Source organism: Vicia villosa, unplaced genomic scaffold, assembly GCF_029867415.1.
Source record: "Vicia villosa cultivar HV-30 ecotype Madison, WI unplaced genomic scaffold, Vvil1.0 ctg.000534F_1_1, whole genome shotgun sequence".
Taxonomy (NCBI): Eukaryota; Viridiplantae; Streptophyta; class Magnoliopsida; order Fabales; family Fabaceae; genus Vicia; species Vicia villosa.
Window position 1 is genome coordinate 452125 of NW_026705246.1, and position 16408 is coordinate 468532.

Below are 16408 nucleotides of genomic sequence, written 5' to 3' on the forward strand. Positions count from 1 at the left end.
CTTTGCACTTATGTTTTATCTTTTGCAATCGGCGTGTAACCGTCATTGACGAGATCAAGAACATCTTGAGCTCCAAATAACACACGCATCCAAATCAACCACTAATTGCAATTTTTCCGTCGAATACTTGAGGCTTTGTGTTCAAGCTACCGTTTATGTCGTTCATCTTCGTTCTTGTGAAAATCACTCAAATCTCACAAACACTCGTTTTTCCCAACCTTAAGAATTAAGATATGTGATTCTTCTCTGAATTCGAACTTCAATTCATTGTGAATTTGAGGAACAAAATCAATCACACACCTCATGTACACTTGTATTTCTTTAAACCAGAACCAAAGCTCTAGATACCAATTTCTTAGAGTTCACACATTCGTTGATGCACAAGAATCGAAGAAGATGAAGATGAAAGAATAGAGAGAAAAAAAGAAAACAACATAAAAATTTTTCTAACAAACATTCACAACTATTTTCAACAACATAACAAACTGAATGCAGCTTCGGTTTATATACTAGCCAAATTTTAAATGAATCTTAAATGAAAACTAAATGCAACTAAACTGAGATTAAACTCAAATGCAAAACTTGAATCTAAGTTACATTTCAACAATTTCCAACTTTTCTATGCAAAACTGGAATCTAAATTACATTTCAACAATTTCCAACTTTTCTATCCAAGATTTATTGAAAATTGAATGATAAATTTTTTAATTTTATTTTATGAATCTTTATTATTGCTACTTTCCCAACAATAAGTTTTTTTTTTATCTCTTATCTATTTTTTTTATAGCTCTCTTCATTTTATGTCAACTTCTTAAAATTAATTCTAAACGGTTGTTTTTAAAGTTGAGGAAACAAATTCATATTACAATTCATCTCACTTGTCTTTAAAATCACTTAAATAAACAAAATCCCATTTTAACGGTTAATAAATTTCAACAGCAAGGCAGATCCAATGTACAATGAAAATCTACTAACACATTAATGTCATTGCATTGAATCCTTAGGACAGAGAAGAGAGTACTTGTAACACTCACACACACCAACGTGGGAGATGGAAGCCCCGTAGGAGAGTATTGACGGTGGATGAGCCACGATCGTAGCATTCATAAAAAACACTAACGTGGCACAATCTTTCACCACACATATGTCTTAATCAATGATCCCACACACACTGCTCACTTTTTCAATTCTATAAATCACTTCTACACCTCTCTCATACTTTTCACATATCACGAGCAGAGGTTGTTTTTGCAATTGTTAATGACAAGATACCAACATGCATTGCCATTTCTCAACCATATTGTCTAGTCTCATTCTTATATTAACACTTGCTATTACTAATTCTTACTAGGTAGATACACATTTCATTTAATTTCTACGATGTTGTTTTTGCTTTTCTTAGTGTAATGTTTTTCTACATTGTTTTTTTTTTTAGATATGGGAAGAGCTCCTTGTTGTGAGAAAGTTGGGTTGAAGAGAGGAAGATGGACTACAGAAGAAGATGAGATCTTGTCGAAATATATTCAGGCCAATGGAGAAGGTTCTTGGAGGTCATTGCCCAAAAATGCAGGTAACAATTCTTGTCATTTATATAAATAATACTATTTTTGTCTAAATTATATATTACTTGTCTTTTAGGAGGGACCAGTTTTAATTAATGTATTTTGTTCTAAGAAATAATTTTGATATATTGTTTTTTTATAAAATATTTTACATTATTTAAAAATTACAAGCAATCATTCGTATTGACTTTTACATTAGATATTATAAAAGTCAATTTTTTAAATGATTGAAAGATAACGAGATTAATTAATATTATAAAAAATATAATGTTAACTTGTGTTCGAAAGACACGTATTAAAAATACATAAATAAAAGTCGTGTTAAATATATAAACTTTGTGTTAACTTTTTTCGACACAACCTATTATATTTTTTAACACGTGTCTTTAAATCGCAAGTTAGCATTATTATTTAAAAGAAGATCGACTATTTGTTTTGATTTCAATTTTTGACAGGAATATTTTTATTATTAAGAGTAGTTTTATATATATATATATATATATATATATATATATATATATATATATATATATATATATATATATATATATATATATATATATATATTTATTTATTTTTATAATATGAGTTTGAAAAAATATTTAATTATTTTTTTACTTACATAATTATTTGGAATTTGAAGGATTATTAAGGTGTGGGAAGAGTTGTAGACTAAGATGGATTAACTATTTGAGAACTGATCTAAAAAGAGGAAACATTTCTGCTGAAGAAGAGGATACCATTGTAAAGTTGCACACTACTTATGGCAACAGGTTAGTGAAAATGTTTAATTATAAATGGAATTAAAAAAACTTAAAATTTAACTGTTTTTATTAAGGATCATTTTTGTCCACGTAAGTTTAGTATATGTCTTCATTATAATAATGTAGATGGAGACCACTATCTATAATACCTGTCATTTACTACCTAAAGACTATAATACATTAATGTGTGAATTTTGATTTGTCTTTTCAAAATAAACCTTGGCATTAAATTAAATGACAATGTAAAATCAAAACCAATATTAATACCTTTTTCCTCAGAAAATAAATATAATATGAGATTAATAATTACATGTAGCAAGTAGCAACCTCCAATAAATTGAGTTAGCTATTAGCTATTACACGTGGAAATAATACAAAACAAATAAAATAAAAGTAATAACTACTCTTCAACCCCACCCACCATATAAGTTCAAACATAAATTTGCGAGTTGACTTTAGAATGTGGGATGTTTATTTTTACTCGTCGGATATTCCAATAATATACTAATATATGAAAATTAATTTTCCGAATATTGAGAAGTTCTTTTATATTTTTACATTGTCCTTCTTCAGTAACTTTGATAGTTACTTCTGACAAGTTGCCATTGGTTCCAAGAAAACTGGAAAATTATTTCCGATAAAGTTAGGTCAATTTTTAGATACACTTTGATTTAGTCCTTTGAGTTTTGTCTATATGTTGTAAAAAATCAAAGTATGAGTGTGTAATAATTTGTGGTCCTTCCTATGGCAAATTGTTTTTAGTACAGTCGGCCAGTTAGTTTAGTCTGACTAGTTATGGAATCTCACTTATATTGACAAAAAATTACTGTTTGCAATAACCAGGACCGGTTGTTGTGGTACAGTGGTAGTATCAATATTTTACATAAAAGATCTATGGAATAAATCAAGCGTTTGAATTCGAGTGATAAATAAGTTTCTGCAAAGGACGATATTTGGAGAATATCGAGTTCGATTCTTGGCAATATTATTTTTTTGTAATGAAATTTTTTCTAGATTTTAATTATAAAACATATATAAATAACTGTATTTAAATTGTAATTTTTATATTATTAGGCCGGTCCTCACCAGGGTTCCTATTATACACATTTTTAGCCAGTTTTTTTTCTTTTGGTTTTCTTTCTAAAAATATCAATAAAAGCCAATTGTTATGATGATAGTACGCCAAATGATAAGTGGGGTACATCACAAATATACAGAATGCGACAATTATAATTTTATTCAGATTAAAAAATATGCAAAGAATGATAATAAAAGAAATGGTATGCAAAGGTTCATATTTTTTATTTTATCTCTTATATAAAAGAATGATAATATTATTTAAATTGACAAAGTTCAAGTTTTAGTGATGAGATCTAACCTAAAAATATTTATTTTTGACTGTTAATCTTATTATTTTTTACTTGAACTATTTTTTTTTATTATTTTAATTAAATTTAAATATTTTTCTTGGAATAACTCTATATTTTTCCTTAAAATTTTAAGTTATTCGGTAGAAGTCATTCATTAGTTTTTTTAGCTTTATTTTATTGGAATTTATAATGATGTATCATATTTTACGTATATTAATTTGTATGTGACTCAAAAAAATGTTAAAGTCAAATTATGTTAATGATCTTGAATATATTATGAGCTGATATTGTAAAATAATTATTTTAGCAATATATTAATTAATTATAACAATAATAAAAAAAATATAAATTAATTAAATTTGAGAAGGAAAACTTCTTTCTTTAAAATTATGTATTGTTTCAATTAAAAATTAAAACTTAATTTTTATTTTAAGTTTCTCAATATGTACGCTATTAACATGTATCCTAAGAAAGATCACATATTAGCTTTACTCTATTTTAATTTTTTTACAAATGAATTTATTATGATGAGTTTAATGGTAGTGCACTGTCAGTGTAAAATATTTTACACGATCGGTGCATTACAACTTTTAAAAATAAATACTTTATATTTAATTTAAAAGAAAAGTTAAATTTTTACAAAATTTAACAGTTTGAATTTCACTAACAGTAAAAAAACCGCTTTACACTAAAGGAAGAGGTTCCCGAGTTTGGCCTAAAAAAATCCTGGAAGTAGCACTGCATTGTATTTCCTTTAAATCCTATTTTGATATAGAAAGGAGTAATAACTATTATAACACCCACATGCCGAAGAATTTGGTGACTCACTAAATGATACTGCTACTAGTACTATGCAACTAGTACTACGTACAGAATTGATTATAAAAAACAAAAGCAGTTGATTTAAATAGACCAAGAATTTATTTGATTTAGACTTAATTAATTATTAAATTGATTGTAAAATATTTTATATTTAATTAAAAGTTACTTTATTAAAAAATATTAATTTATACACAAGTTTACATTCTAGATATTCAATAAGAGACGTGATAAAGTTATATGTTAAAAATAAAACCAAAATATAAATTTAAAGTGAGAAATATTTTAAAAATTTATTTACAACAACAAAATCTTAAAAGAATTTTGATGAAATTGACTAATATTTCTGACAGATCACTATAGTAAGTTGTCCCTAATAATTCAGTATGCCTTAAAGATGTAGGGAATAATAATAAAATTAATGTTACGAATATACCATCATATTATTGCAATAATAATAATAATAAAGATGATTTGAAGTTTATGAATTTTGTTTGATTTTTCAGGTGGTCCATGATTGCTAGCCACTTGCCAGGAAGAACCGACAACGAAATTAAAAACCATTGGAATTCTCATCTCAGTAGAAAAATTTACTGTTTCTCCAAAATTTCCACAACTACAGAGACAAAGATCATTGATACTCCTCCTCCTAAACGCAAATGTGGTAGAACAAGTCGTTGGGCCATGAAGAAAAACAAGATTTACAAGAAACAAACCACCACTAATAGTAACAGTAGTACTATTGTTCAACCTGGTATTAAAGAGAAATTAGTTAACGACGTGGAAGTTCAAACAACACATGAACAAGAGAAAGAGAGAACATCAACCACAACAACGTATGAACTATGTGACGACATCTTAGGATTGAGTGAATTATTAGACGACATTAATGAAGTGAGTGGGGCGTTGTGCATGGAAAACTGTTTGCTGGAAACATGTGGGTCTGCTACAAATTTAAGTGAGGAGAGAGAAACAATGGAGGAAAATGGAAGAGCAATGAATGATGATGGTGATGTGTGTATTAATTATAAGCAGGCTTCATGTGAGGAGCCGGAGAGTAGTGTGAATTACCAAGGGTCAAATAATGGGGAGAGTGGTGAGTGGAATTGGGAGAGTGTGATGAAGTTTAATATTGAGGAGGAGGATGATAGTAGTAGGGAGCATAATAAAGAGAATCTCTTGAATTGGTTGTGTGAAGATGATGATTGGGAAGGGGATAGTAAGATGTTGGGAGAGATAGATTCTCAGAAACAAAATGAGTTGATTGCTTGGTTTCTTTCTTGAAAAATTAACAGGGTCGACAAGAGTGTTTTTCATGTACTCTCTGATCATTTTATAAGCAAAGATTTTCTTTTTAAATTCATTGAATAATGAATGTATCTGATCTTTTATGTAGACCAAATACATTCATTACTTAACGAATTAAAAAAAGAATTTTTGTTTATAATAATGTCGGAGGAAATATGTTTTATTTTGTTTGTGAGTCTTGTGATTGGTTTTTTTTAGTGTAGGTTTGTGACAAATTTGTTATTGTAGAATAAATAATGATTCGTTGGTGAGTACAAAAATAATAAAAATGAGTTGTGACTTTTTTGGATTGTTTAAACGGTGGACTCGTGAGTATTGCAATAGTTTAATTTTGGTAAGTACTTGTTGACATGAGGGGCTGGTTAGAAGGTCGGTTGATGTGGAGTTGAAGACTTTACTTTTGTATGTATGGGACCAAGGTTGAATAGCTGGTTGTTATGGATGGTTTGTTGTTTACGGGTGGTTGAACTTTCATGGTGTTTTTCATAATTATGAGATTCAATATTTCATGCAAAATGACGATTTTGTTAAGGGTAAATTCATGGGAAAAATGAGGTGAAATCCCCTACACTTCCAATATCTCCATTTATCCAGTTTGATAATTAGATGCACGACATGTGGCAACTAAATTTTTAAATTGATGAGATTAAAGTTCTTCAAATCAAGATTTTTTAATTAAAAATCGCTCAACACAATTCGTGTCTTTATCAACGTGTCTCTCACATTATAAACATGTTTGTCACGTTATAAACATGAATTTTATTGTTACGGAAGTTTCATTTTCCATCCTAAATTATATTTAAAAATAGATTGCACATCCACGTACAAGAATATCATCTCCACTTTATTCGAGAATAATAATTAAAGATATGTCTCTAAATTTATTAATGTATTCAATCAATTTTTTCATTTTTTGTCAAATAGCCTAGCTAGTGGCTCCAATTTCACCTTTTTAAGATGAATAAATGAGTAATTGCAAATTTGAACACACATCTCTATATTTTGATGTCTTTGCACAACTATTAGTTGAGCTGACTTAATAAAACATATTTATTCAATTTCTACTTAATGTTATTATTTGCTATCACATTTATTATTTTTTTTCATTTCTTTAAATGTGTAAAATTTAAGACAATTGTAATTTACTCAAACAATTATAAAGACTTAGACCAACATCATATCAACTAAAAACTCAATAAGATATAACTTGAATTTTAGATTGATCATTCAAGTTCATTCGTTGAAAGTAAATAATTTACAGTTGACAAATTGACACGCCTAGTAGGACATAGTTTGAGATAATTTGCGTCACATTTTTTGTAATTAATTGTACTTGCTAAAAGTACAAATGTGTGACAATTCCCAGTGATTAAGGGTTGTTAGAGACTTTAAGGTTGTTGTGAGGTTGAGAGGTAGCTCACGTGGGATGAGAAGTTATGTATGCATGTATTTCTCTTTCTAAGTTAGGTCTCCTTATCACGATATTGTGGTATTTATAGCTACCATAAGCCTAGACTAAAGACTTCCTAGGGTGAAACAACCACTATGGGAATGGGTAGTTGAATATCTAAAATTCAAGAAACGCGATTGAATCCCATGATTCCCTGTGTTACATTTGTTGATCCAACACACATTACCCGCATGATCACACATTATAGAAGAAGACACGGCGAATTCGAGGAACATATTCAAAAAAAGGGTGCCATCACCGAAAGAGTGACGCTCGAACCAACAAAGGGGCGACTTGGAAAGAACAACGAGTGAAACATATACCTTCGCCACACCTCTATGACCCCTTCAAATTACACTACTACATAGTCCCTCAAGCATGAGGGCTCGTAGAGGCTGAAGTGTTTTAGCATGTAATTCATCCTTGGGATTTTCATAGGATCGTTATCGAAGCTTCATTCCTACCTTCGATTCTCAAGACTTATGTGAGCCTTTCAGACGAGACTTAGTTGAGTCTTCTTGACAAGACTTAGGTGTGTCCCTCAAAAGAGACTTAGTTGATTCTGCGAGACTTAGTTACTTCTTCCCGACGAGACTTAGTTGAGTATTCCCGATGATACTTAGTTGAGTCTTCCTAAAAAACCTTAGTTGAGTTCCTAAAGAGAGACTTAGTTTAGTCTTCTCGACGAGACTGAGTCGAGTCCCTCAAGTGATACTTATTTGAGTCCCTCAAGAGAAACTTAGTTGAGTCTTTTTAATGGGACATAGTTGAGTTTTCCTAACGACACTCTTGATTCCTTAAAACGAGACTTAATTTAGTTTTCCTATCAAGACTTAATTAATTCCATCGTTAGAGACCTATTCGATCCCCTCAGGTGAGACATATTTTGTTTTCTTGACGAGACTTGGTTGAGTCCCTCGAGCGAGACTTAGTTAAGTCCCTCATTGAAGTTCAAAAGATCTTTGCAATGCAGTTGCTCATAGGCGGCGAGGATTTCGCTATGGAAATCCACTAGTTTGATTACCCCGTAGGGCGATAATGATCTTATTATGGAAGTCCAGTAGTTTAAGTACCCCTTTGGGTGGCAAGAATCTTTATGTGAAAGTCCAAAATTTTAATTACCCCATAGGGCGGTAGGGATCTTCCTATGGAAGTCCAAAATTTTAATTATTGAAAACCAATGCATAATAACCCATTGTAAATATCAAAACTTTTTACAAGAGTTTCAATAAATAGGTGATTCGCCTTCCTACCAATCAACTATAACAAAATCTCACATTTACTGGGAATGAGTAGTCTATCAAATTCTTCGAGCTTGTAAGTTATACAAGGAAACTTTAAATATATGCGATACGGTTCCTCCCATTTAGATTGCAATTTCTCCTGTTGGGCAGGCACAACGATTTGTCGCAGTACTAAATCGCCTTTTTGCATCTCTTATCGACTCATCTTGGAGTTATATATTATGAATGCTTTTTGTTTAGCGAAAAACTCTCGAATATGGGTGGCGCCTCTTGTTTCATCAACTAGACCAGTGACACATCTTAACCCATCCTCATTTTCCTCCTTAATGTACTAGGAGCTTCATTGTAGCGTGTCGATTTCAACTAGAAGCATGTCGTCCTCCCTATACACCAGTGTGAAAGGAGTTCCCCCGATGGTAGAGTTGGGGGAGTATGATATGACCACAACACTCAATGAAGTTGTATCCTTCATGATGTATTTGATTTCTCCTAATTATTACAGTATATTTACAAGAAATGGAAAAAAGAATTTTTTTATTAGGGTGCTTGACAAGATGTGAATCTTGCTCCTACGTATCCTCAGGAGTGATGGGGAATTCATAGCTACATAGTTCTGGGTAGCAAAAACTTGTGTGTTGGTTGATTTTAAATTTAAAAAAATTGATCGCGCAGAAGCGAAAAAAGGTTCGTTGATTGAAAATAAAAAGGAATTTGCTTTCGCTATGGCGGACAGAAGACGTTTGTTGGTTGTTGTTGTTTTTATGATGGAGAAGGGCATTTGAACTAAAACAAGTCGTACAAATTGCGTTCATTTACTCAAGGATAAAAGAATCATCCAGTTGTTTCCTTTTAAATCCGATTTTGGTTTATAAAAAATGAAGAATTGAAACGACCAAGTTGTACAACTTACGTCTCGTAAACTCGGCGGTTAAAATAGATGTACATCTCTTTGCACTTTAATTAGTTATTATTTTATTAAAAAGGACGAACGAATTTTAGATTGACTAAATTGTATTTGAGGAGAAAAATGAGGGTTAGAACGGACAAGACGTGGGTCTTACATCCGAATCCTTAAGGGTATGTATGATTCCAAAAATAAATTGAGAAGAGGGAATAAGGTGAGAAAGAGGATGTGAAGAGAGGAATAAGCAAGAAATAGAGTAGATTTATGATATTGTTTGATTCAAGAGAAAGAAAAAAGAAATAAAAGAGAGATAAGTGTATTTAATTTTGAAAAAGACAATGCTAAATATTAAATTAATGTTCTTTAAATATAATATAATTATTATTTTTTATTATTATTTTAGTTATTAGTTAAGCTAATTTTTACATTTTACTGATTAGTTAATTAAATATAATAATAAATTTGTAATTTAAAATTATTATACACACTTAAATACTTATTTTTCATTTTATTTGAATTAGTAAACATAAAAGCAGCAGTATCTAAACATTCATATGTCTTTCTTCACTATATTGGAGAGAAGAATAAAAGTGTGGGCCCAAGCCATTTTTTCTTTCTCCTTAATTAGGGAAAACCCTTGCGTCCGTACGGGTTCTGGTGTGGATCGTTGATAAGTCACCAATTTGTCAGACGAATTTAAATAAATTTTAAAAAAATTAAAAAATTATTAGAAAAAATAAAGAAAATAGACTGCAGGATAATTGTATAAGATTATAATAATAAAATAACTTTAAAAGTTTAGTAAATGAGAAAAATAAATATTCAAAATTAAAATTAGTTTAAAATAAGTAGAAACATAATTTTACATTAAAGTCCAAAAAGATAATGATATAAAAGAATTAAGTTTAATGTTGTATTTATTAAAATTTGGACTATAGTTTACAACATTAAAAAAAAAGTCAGTAGTATAATTCACATAAAAATATGTATTTAATGTAATAATTTGTGCGTCTGAACAGGTACTACTATGATACCCGTGGGTTCGCACGATATTGTTGTATTACTCATGTCTTCGCATAGGTGCTGATGTGTTACCCTTGTGTTTGCACAAGTATTGATGTGGACTGTGGAATTATCACCCGTTTGATTTTGAAATTCAAATAAAATAGAAAATAATTAAAGTTAATTTAAAAGGAAAATTCAAAAAAAAAAATCAAAGATAAATATATAAGTTAATTAAATCAATGATTGTTAAGAAAAAATTTAAACACTAATTTAGGAAAAAAATGTGCAAAATAGATAAAAATTAAATGTATTTCTCAATACTGATTACCCATATGTTCACACAGTACTGGTGTTTACCCTTGCGTTCAGACGAGTACTGGTGTGGACCGTGGAATTGTCACCAGTTTGTCATAAAAAAATATAAAACTCGTGCATTTTTACGAATTTTGGTATGATTACTCGTGCGTTCACAGGTACTGATGTGTTATTCGTGGATTCGCACATGTCCAGGTATGATACGCACATATAGTTATTTTGGTATTATTTTTATAAGAAATAACTGTTTTTTAAAATAAAAAATTATTTTATTAAAATTGTTTTAAATTAGTAAATATATATTTCAATTTTTATATATTATTTTTAAAGAACAGTTATTTCTTATAAAAATAATCATTAGGAGCTGCAATCATGTTTTTTTTAGATCTATCAATGGTGTATCATTATAACTTCGCGCTGGAGTTTGTTAATATTGCGTCGTCTCTGTCATATACAATAAAAAATTGAATCAACCACGAAAAAATAACCCACAACAATAACCCAAATTTCAAAACCTAAACAGATCAAATCCACCATAATAAGTTAATAACAAAACCTAAATTGATAAAGTCATACATAAAACCTTTATGAATCTGACCACTAAGACAATTGTCGCCGAAAACTCGTTTCCATCACCATCATTCTTATCGCCGGAAATCCGTTTCCACCACCACCACCCAACTCATTGGCGGAAACCCATTTCCACCACCACCACACTCATTGCCGCCACACCAGATCTGAATGTTAAAACAAAATAACTTTAAAATAAATATAGCAAGGTGAAAACTTTAAAACGATTTTTGTTAGAAATAAGTAACGAACAACAAACCTCGATTTGCAGCTTGAATATTATGGAAAAAACTGGATTTCGGTGCAGAACATTGATCATCTCGTAAGGTCTCGCCATGTCGATACCCTTGGAAAACAGTGGATGTCGTGAAGAAATCAAAAGTCCAGTAAAGTTGGGAGTGAGAAAACGAAAGAAAGAGAGAGTAGAAGGATAAGTTATGGTAGAGAGAAGTGATAGGAAAGGAAGCGTGAAGTTGCATAGAAGAGCGGTAGGAACAACTGGGATGGGACATCAAGCAGAAAGGCATGACTCAGAAGTTTTGTAGTTAATCGAGAGTTGATTACCTGTAAAAAGTTTTTCAGTTGTCAATATATGTACATATACCATGTATGGTTTAACATCTTAGGTTAGGAACAAAACATTTTGTTGGATAGTTAAGATTTGGATAAAAAAGACTCAATTTACCCTTAAATTTGTGACGTGGCAGAAGAAGGCTAAAGGTTAGAAAAGTTTTTCATAGTCTTAAGATTTTCTTATATGGTAGATTTCTCTCCTTTGTCAAGCACATCCAAAGAGCAAAAGAATGTATATCAGATTACTTTATTTTATATTCTGACTTTAATTGTCTGCTTATTTATTTTATTATTATTATTATTATTATTCATAATTTAGTGAAACTTCGATTTTAAAATAATTAAATTACAGTCACTTTCTAAGAATTTATTAATTGAAAACAAATCACATCTAATAAACCAATAAAAGATTAATAGACTTAACTCATACAATACAAGTTTTTGATAAAAAAAGAATAATTAATTTTAGAAAAAAAAGATATAATAAGTAATATGAATCGAGTGGACCTTATAAGTCAATGGCCCAAATGGATATAAGCCCATTATCAATAATCTAAATAAAAACTAGAATGAATAAAAAAATAAGTATTCTAAAGCATAAATAAAAAAGGAATAAAAATAAATCGAAAAAAAAAAAAAAACTAAGCTTGGAAAGAGAGGGAGTGCAGGTTGCTGAGGGCATGCAGTTTAGTTTTTTCAATATTAATGAGCTTTTGAGCGCAGTTTAACCAAGAAATAGAAAACGAAAAGGGGGTGTGGTCTACCTGAGTGGCTGCAATTTAGTATTTTTCAGTATTAATAAGTTTTTGAGCCCAGTTTAATCAAAGCATTCAAAAGAAATTTAGAATATTCATTCATTCTAATTTAGATACACGTATCTGAATTAAACAATATCACAATTTTTTTAATTTTATTTTTAAAAAATATTTATTTATAATATAGTTATAATATAATTAAAGTGAGTTATTATTAATAAAAAATAATTTAAATGCAAATTGTTATAAATAAGGAATAAAGAGATTCAATAAAAATTTAATTTTGTAATAATTTATTTGTCATAAATTTTTTTAAATTATAAAAGTAATTACATTTAAATTGATTACAATATTATGCATTATAATTAATGGAATTATCATGTTAAAAATATTCTCCTATTAACATTATAATTTTTAATTTATATTAATTTTTTAATTAATTTTATATGAAAATAATGTGTTAATTTAAATATTTAATAGGTTGATATTATTATTATATCTTGATTATAATGGTATATATTTTGATTAATATAATTAATTATATTATTAATACAAGGTTTTTGCTAACGAGTGTCTTCATGACACTCTTTAACTTCAGGGCATTTAAACATACTAAATAAATAAAAAATTTATAAAAGTTAATATTTCAGTTTCTAATACATTTTCAATACATTAAATACAAACATTTTAAATTTTTTTTATCAATTTAATCACTTAAAGAGTGCCTTAAAAGCATTGGTTAGTATTTCCTTTAATACAATTAATTCACCTTAATTTTAATTTTTTAATAAATATTAGGTTATTTATCTGAAAAATCTTAACACCAAAAATTAAGTTATTTTATATATGGATCTCCGAAATTAATACCAAAAAATTTAAAAAAAATTCACTTGAAATTTTTAAGTATAAAAATGTATAGAGAATTTTCAAAAAAAAATATTGTTTAGTTAAGGGATGCGAGATACTATTCATGCACCATTTTATTCCTCTACCAATCAACAACAACCAATACTCATATGCAACAATAATTACATAAATATTTTTGTTAACACAAACAAATCTACAACAACAACATGAATTTTTGCTATGAACAACACATAAAACTACAACAACATGCATATGTATTTTCTATGAACAACGCATTAAACTACAACAATTGGTTGTGTAACATTCCGCTAAACACTATGTTTCCGGAGTTGTTCTTGTTAGCCGAAGACTCTCGGTGCAAGGTAACGGACATGGGGTTTTGGAATGGAGTTTTTTGGAGTTGGCATTTGACATCTTTTATTAGACCCATGGATCGGGCAGCCGCGGCTCAGTTTGAAGAACTCAAGATTCTTCTAGTTCCGGTTCATCCTACTAGGGTGGAAGAGGATGGTTTCAAGTGGTGGCGTCACGCTTCCGGTTTTTCGGTTAGTAATGCTTATGATTCTTTCTCCTTATGTGTTGTTCCGGATTTTTCTTTGGAATCCTCTTTCCGTGTGGCTTTCTCTAGTCTTTGGAAAACAAAAGTTCCTAGTAGAATCCTTATTTTTGGTTGGAGATTGATTTGGAATAGGCTACCAACCAAGGTTGAATTAGCTAAGAGGGGCATTTTGGTTAATCCAAGTGAGATTCGTTGTCCTTTTTGTCTTAATTTCGAGGAAGATCTCAATCATCTCTTCTTTGAGTGTTCTTTTACTAATCGTTGGTGGAGTAATTTTCTTTATTGGTTACATTTGATCGACGATTCCGCGGTTGATTCGATAGTGGGTCGTCTTTGTTGGATGGAGAAGCATTGTGATAAAGTGGGGGGAGTTGGTTTGAAGTGGTTCCTTGGTCTTGTTTTTTGTTGGATTGTGTGGATTGGTAGGAATGAAGCAATTTTCAATGGCATGGATGTAAAATCCTTTGATGGTTTATCTCGCATGAAAGCTCTTTCTTGGGAATGGTTTAGTGTTTTCTTTAAATGTTTTTGTAATAGGTCCCGGGAGGAGTGGTTCTTAGATCCGGGTTTTTTCACGTTATGATTTTAGATGGATTATTCATTGATAGGTTGGTTAGTTTTTGTTTCACCGACCGTTTTTTTGTATTCTTGTATTTGGGTTAAGCACCCCTAGTGCTTTTTAATTCCAGTTTACTTAAAAAAAAAAAAACAACAACATGCAATATGTATTTTCTATGAACAACACATAAAACTACAACAGAACATGCATATATGCGAATGTATTTTTTTATGAACAACATATAAAACTAAAACAATATAACATGAATATGTTCTATGAAGAACACACAAAACTACAACAACAACAACAACATGAATATGTCTTACCACTAACATGAATATTTCCACTAACAAAAACAAACTTTCAAACTTAAGAAAAGGAATGATGTTGTGAAGTTCAAGGTGGTGATGTTGTTCTTGATGGAACTAAAAATGATGAAGATTCTATGTATGAAAATGGTGATTTTGGATTGTTGATGGAAGTAAAAAAGTGGTGTCTTTCTAGAATGAAAATGAGTATTCTTTCTGCCATCTCAACCTCTATTTTTTTTTACTCCAATACTCTCTTTTCTCTATTTTTTTTTAGCCTCATATTTTGGAACCTCCCTTATGCCAAAAAAAAAAAAATTTCTTTGCTTATTATACCCAAGCACTAGGGTTTTCTACTAAGCAATTTTCTTTTTTTTGAATTTTGATGTTCAATTGTGTGTAGTGTGTAGGTGGAGAGAAAGTGGCGGTATCAACTTTTACCAATTTTCCCCAAAATGGTGGGAAAACCACCACCCAAATGAGAAAAGAGTCTAAACAAAAATGACATTTTTGTCTTTTTCATTGATTTTAATTTAAAAATAAAGTGGATTAATTAAACAAAAATAAAATTGATTAATTATAGTCAATTTCAAGCAAAAATCATTAAAATTTATTTTAAACAAAAACTTTGAAATGAACAAATTTTTTTATAAAACAGATGATATTTGGCCTTAGATAAAATATAATTTTAAATGGACTATTTATCATTTGTATACAATGTAGCAACTTGCCTAAAAATTTAAACTTCGAGTCGCCACCTATTCTGAAGGGCGAATAGGAAACCCTACGCAGATACGAGATTCAGGGTAAGTTATTATAATCAGGTTGAGGGAAGGTGTTAGGCACCCTCAACCCTTTCCTAAAGGCTAATATTTCAAAGATCAGGGTTTCATGGCAGGGTTCATAAAGAAGGGTGGCAAACAGAATTGTATTGATATGATTAGAAATTTAAAGAGGGGGACTCGCCTTGTTGCCAAGTGCATACGTACCTCCTTAGGGAGGATCAGAGTCTACGTAGTTCGGGGAGGGTTGTACGCCATTAGAATTGAATTTGATTAGAAATGTTTTTTTAGAGGCTTTTTGAATGGCCTTTCGTAGTTTGATGATTTTGTAGTTTTGAATGGATTTAAGAAATATTTTAAGATTCGGGCGTACAACCCTGATTTGGCACAATTAACCGCAATGATCAATAGGTTTGATCACCATAGTTAAGAGATTAGGGGTTTTGTACCATTACCAATTCAAATCGATTGATTCGATTATCACTAATAATGAATTAATGTGTTTTATTATTTTTGTGAATTTTATTTTGTATTGTTACCCCTCATAACCGATTAATACGATTACAAATAATAACAAATTAAATTTAGAACAAGGGAGGATTAATCATCACAATCAATAAGATAATTGCAACCATTTAATCGAATATAATTTGATTTGTATTTTATTTAAATATCCTTTTAATTAAAATTATTG

The 16408-nt window shown here is 29.8% G+C and overlaps 2 protein-coding genes across 2 annotated transcripts; both read left to right on the forward strand.

The window, feature by feature from the left end:
• The first annotated feature begins 1343 nt into the window (after nucleotides 1–1343).
• Nucleotides 1344–6347, forward strand: LOC131629209 (myb-related protein 308-like). Its single transcript, XM_058900004.1, has 4 exons — nucleotides 1344–1351; nucleotides 1436–1570; nucleotides 2206–2335; nucleotides 5022–6347. Exons 2-4 carry the CDS (start codon nucleotides 1438–1440, stop codon nucleotides 5797–5799), a joined length of 1041 nt encoding a protein of 346 aa, XP_058755987.1. The 5' UTR covers nucleotides 1344–1351; nucleotides 1436–1437; the 3' UTR covers nucleotides 5800–6347.
• Nucleotides 6348–13934: 7587 nt separating this feature from the next.
• LOC131629195 (uncharacterized) lies at nucleotides 13935–14648 on the forward strand. The gene has a single exon (XM_058899991.1). The coding sequence runs from the start codon at nucleotides 13935–13937 to the stop codon at nucleotides 14646–14648; it is 714 nt and encodes a 237-aa protein (XP_058755974.1).
• The last annotated feature ends 1760 nt before the right edge of the window (nucleotides 14649–16408 follow it).

What these genes read in the sequence shown, in the direction of transcription:
- LOC131629209 (XM_058900004.1), top strand. Translation starts at nt 1,438, where the DNA reads ATGGGAAGAGCTCCTTGTTGTGAGAAAGTTGGGTTGAAGAGAGGAAGA. An exon ending in GTCATTGCCCAAAAATGCAG is followed by an intron (nt 1,571 to 2,205) that starts GTAACAATTCTT and finishes TGGAATTTGAAG; the next exon opens with GATTATTAAGGTGTGGGAAG. An exon ending in CACACTACTTATGGCAACAG is followed by an intron (nt 2,336 to 5,021) that starts GTTAGTGAAAAT and finishes TTGATTTTTCAG; the next exon opens with GTGGTCCATGATTGCTAGCC.
- LOC131629195 (XM_058899991.1), top strand. Translation starts at nt 13,935, where the DNA reads ATGGATCGGGCAGCCGCGGCTCAGTTTGAAGAACTCAAGATTCTTCTA.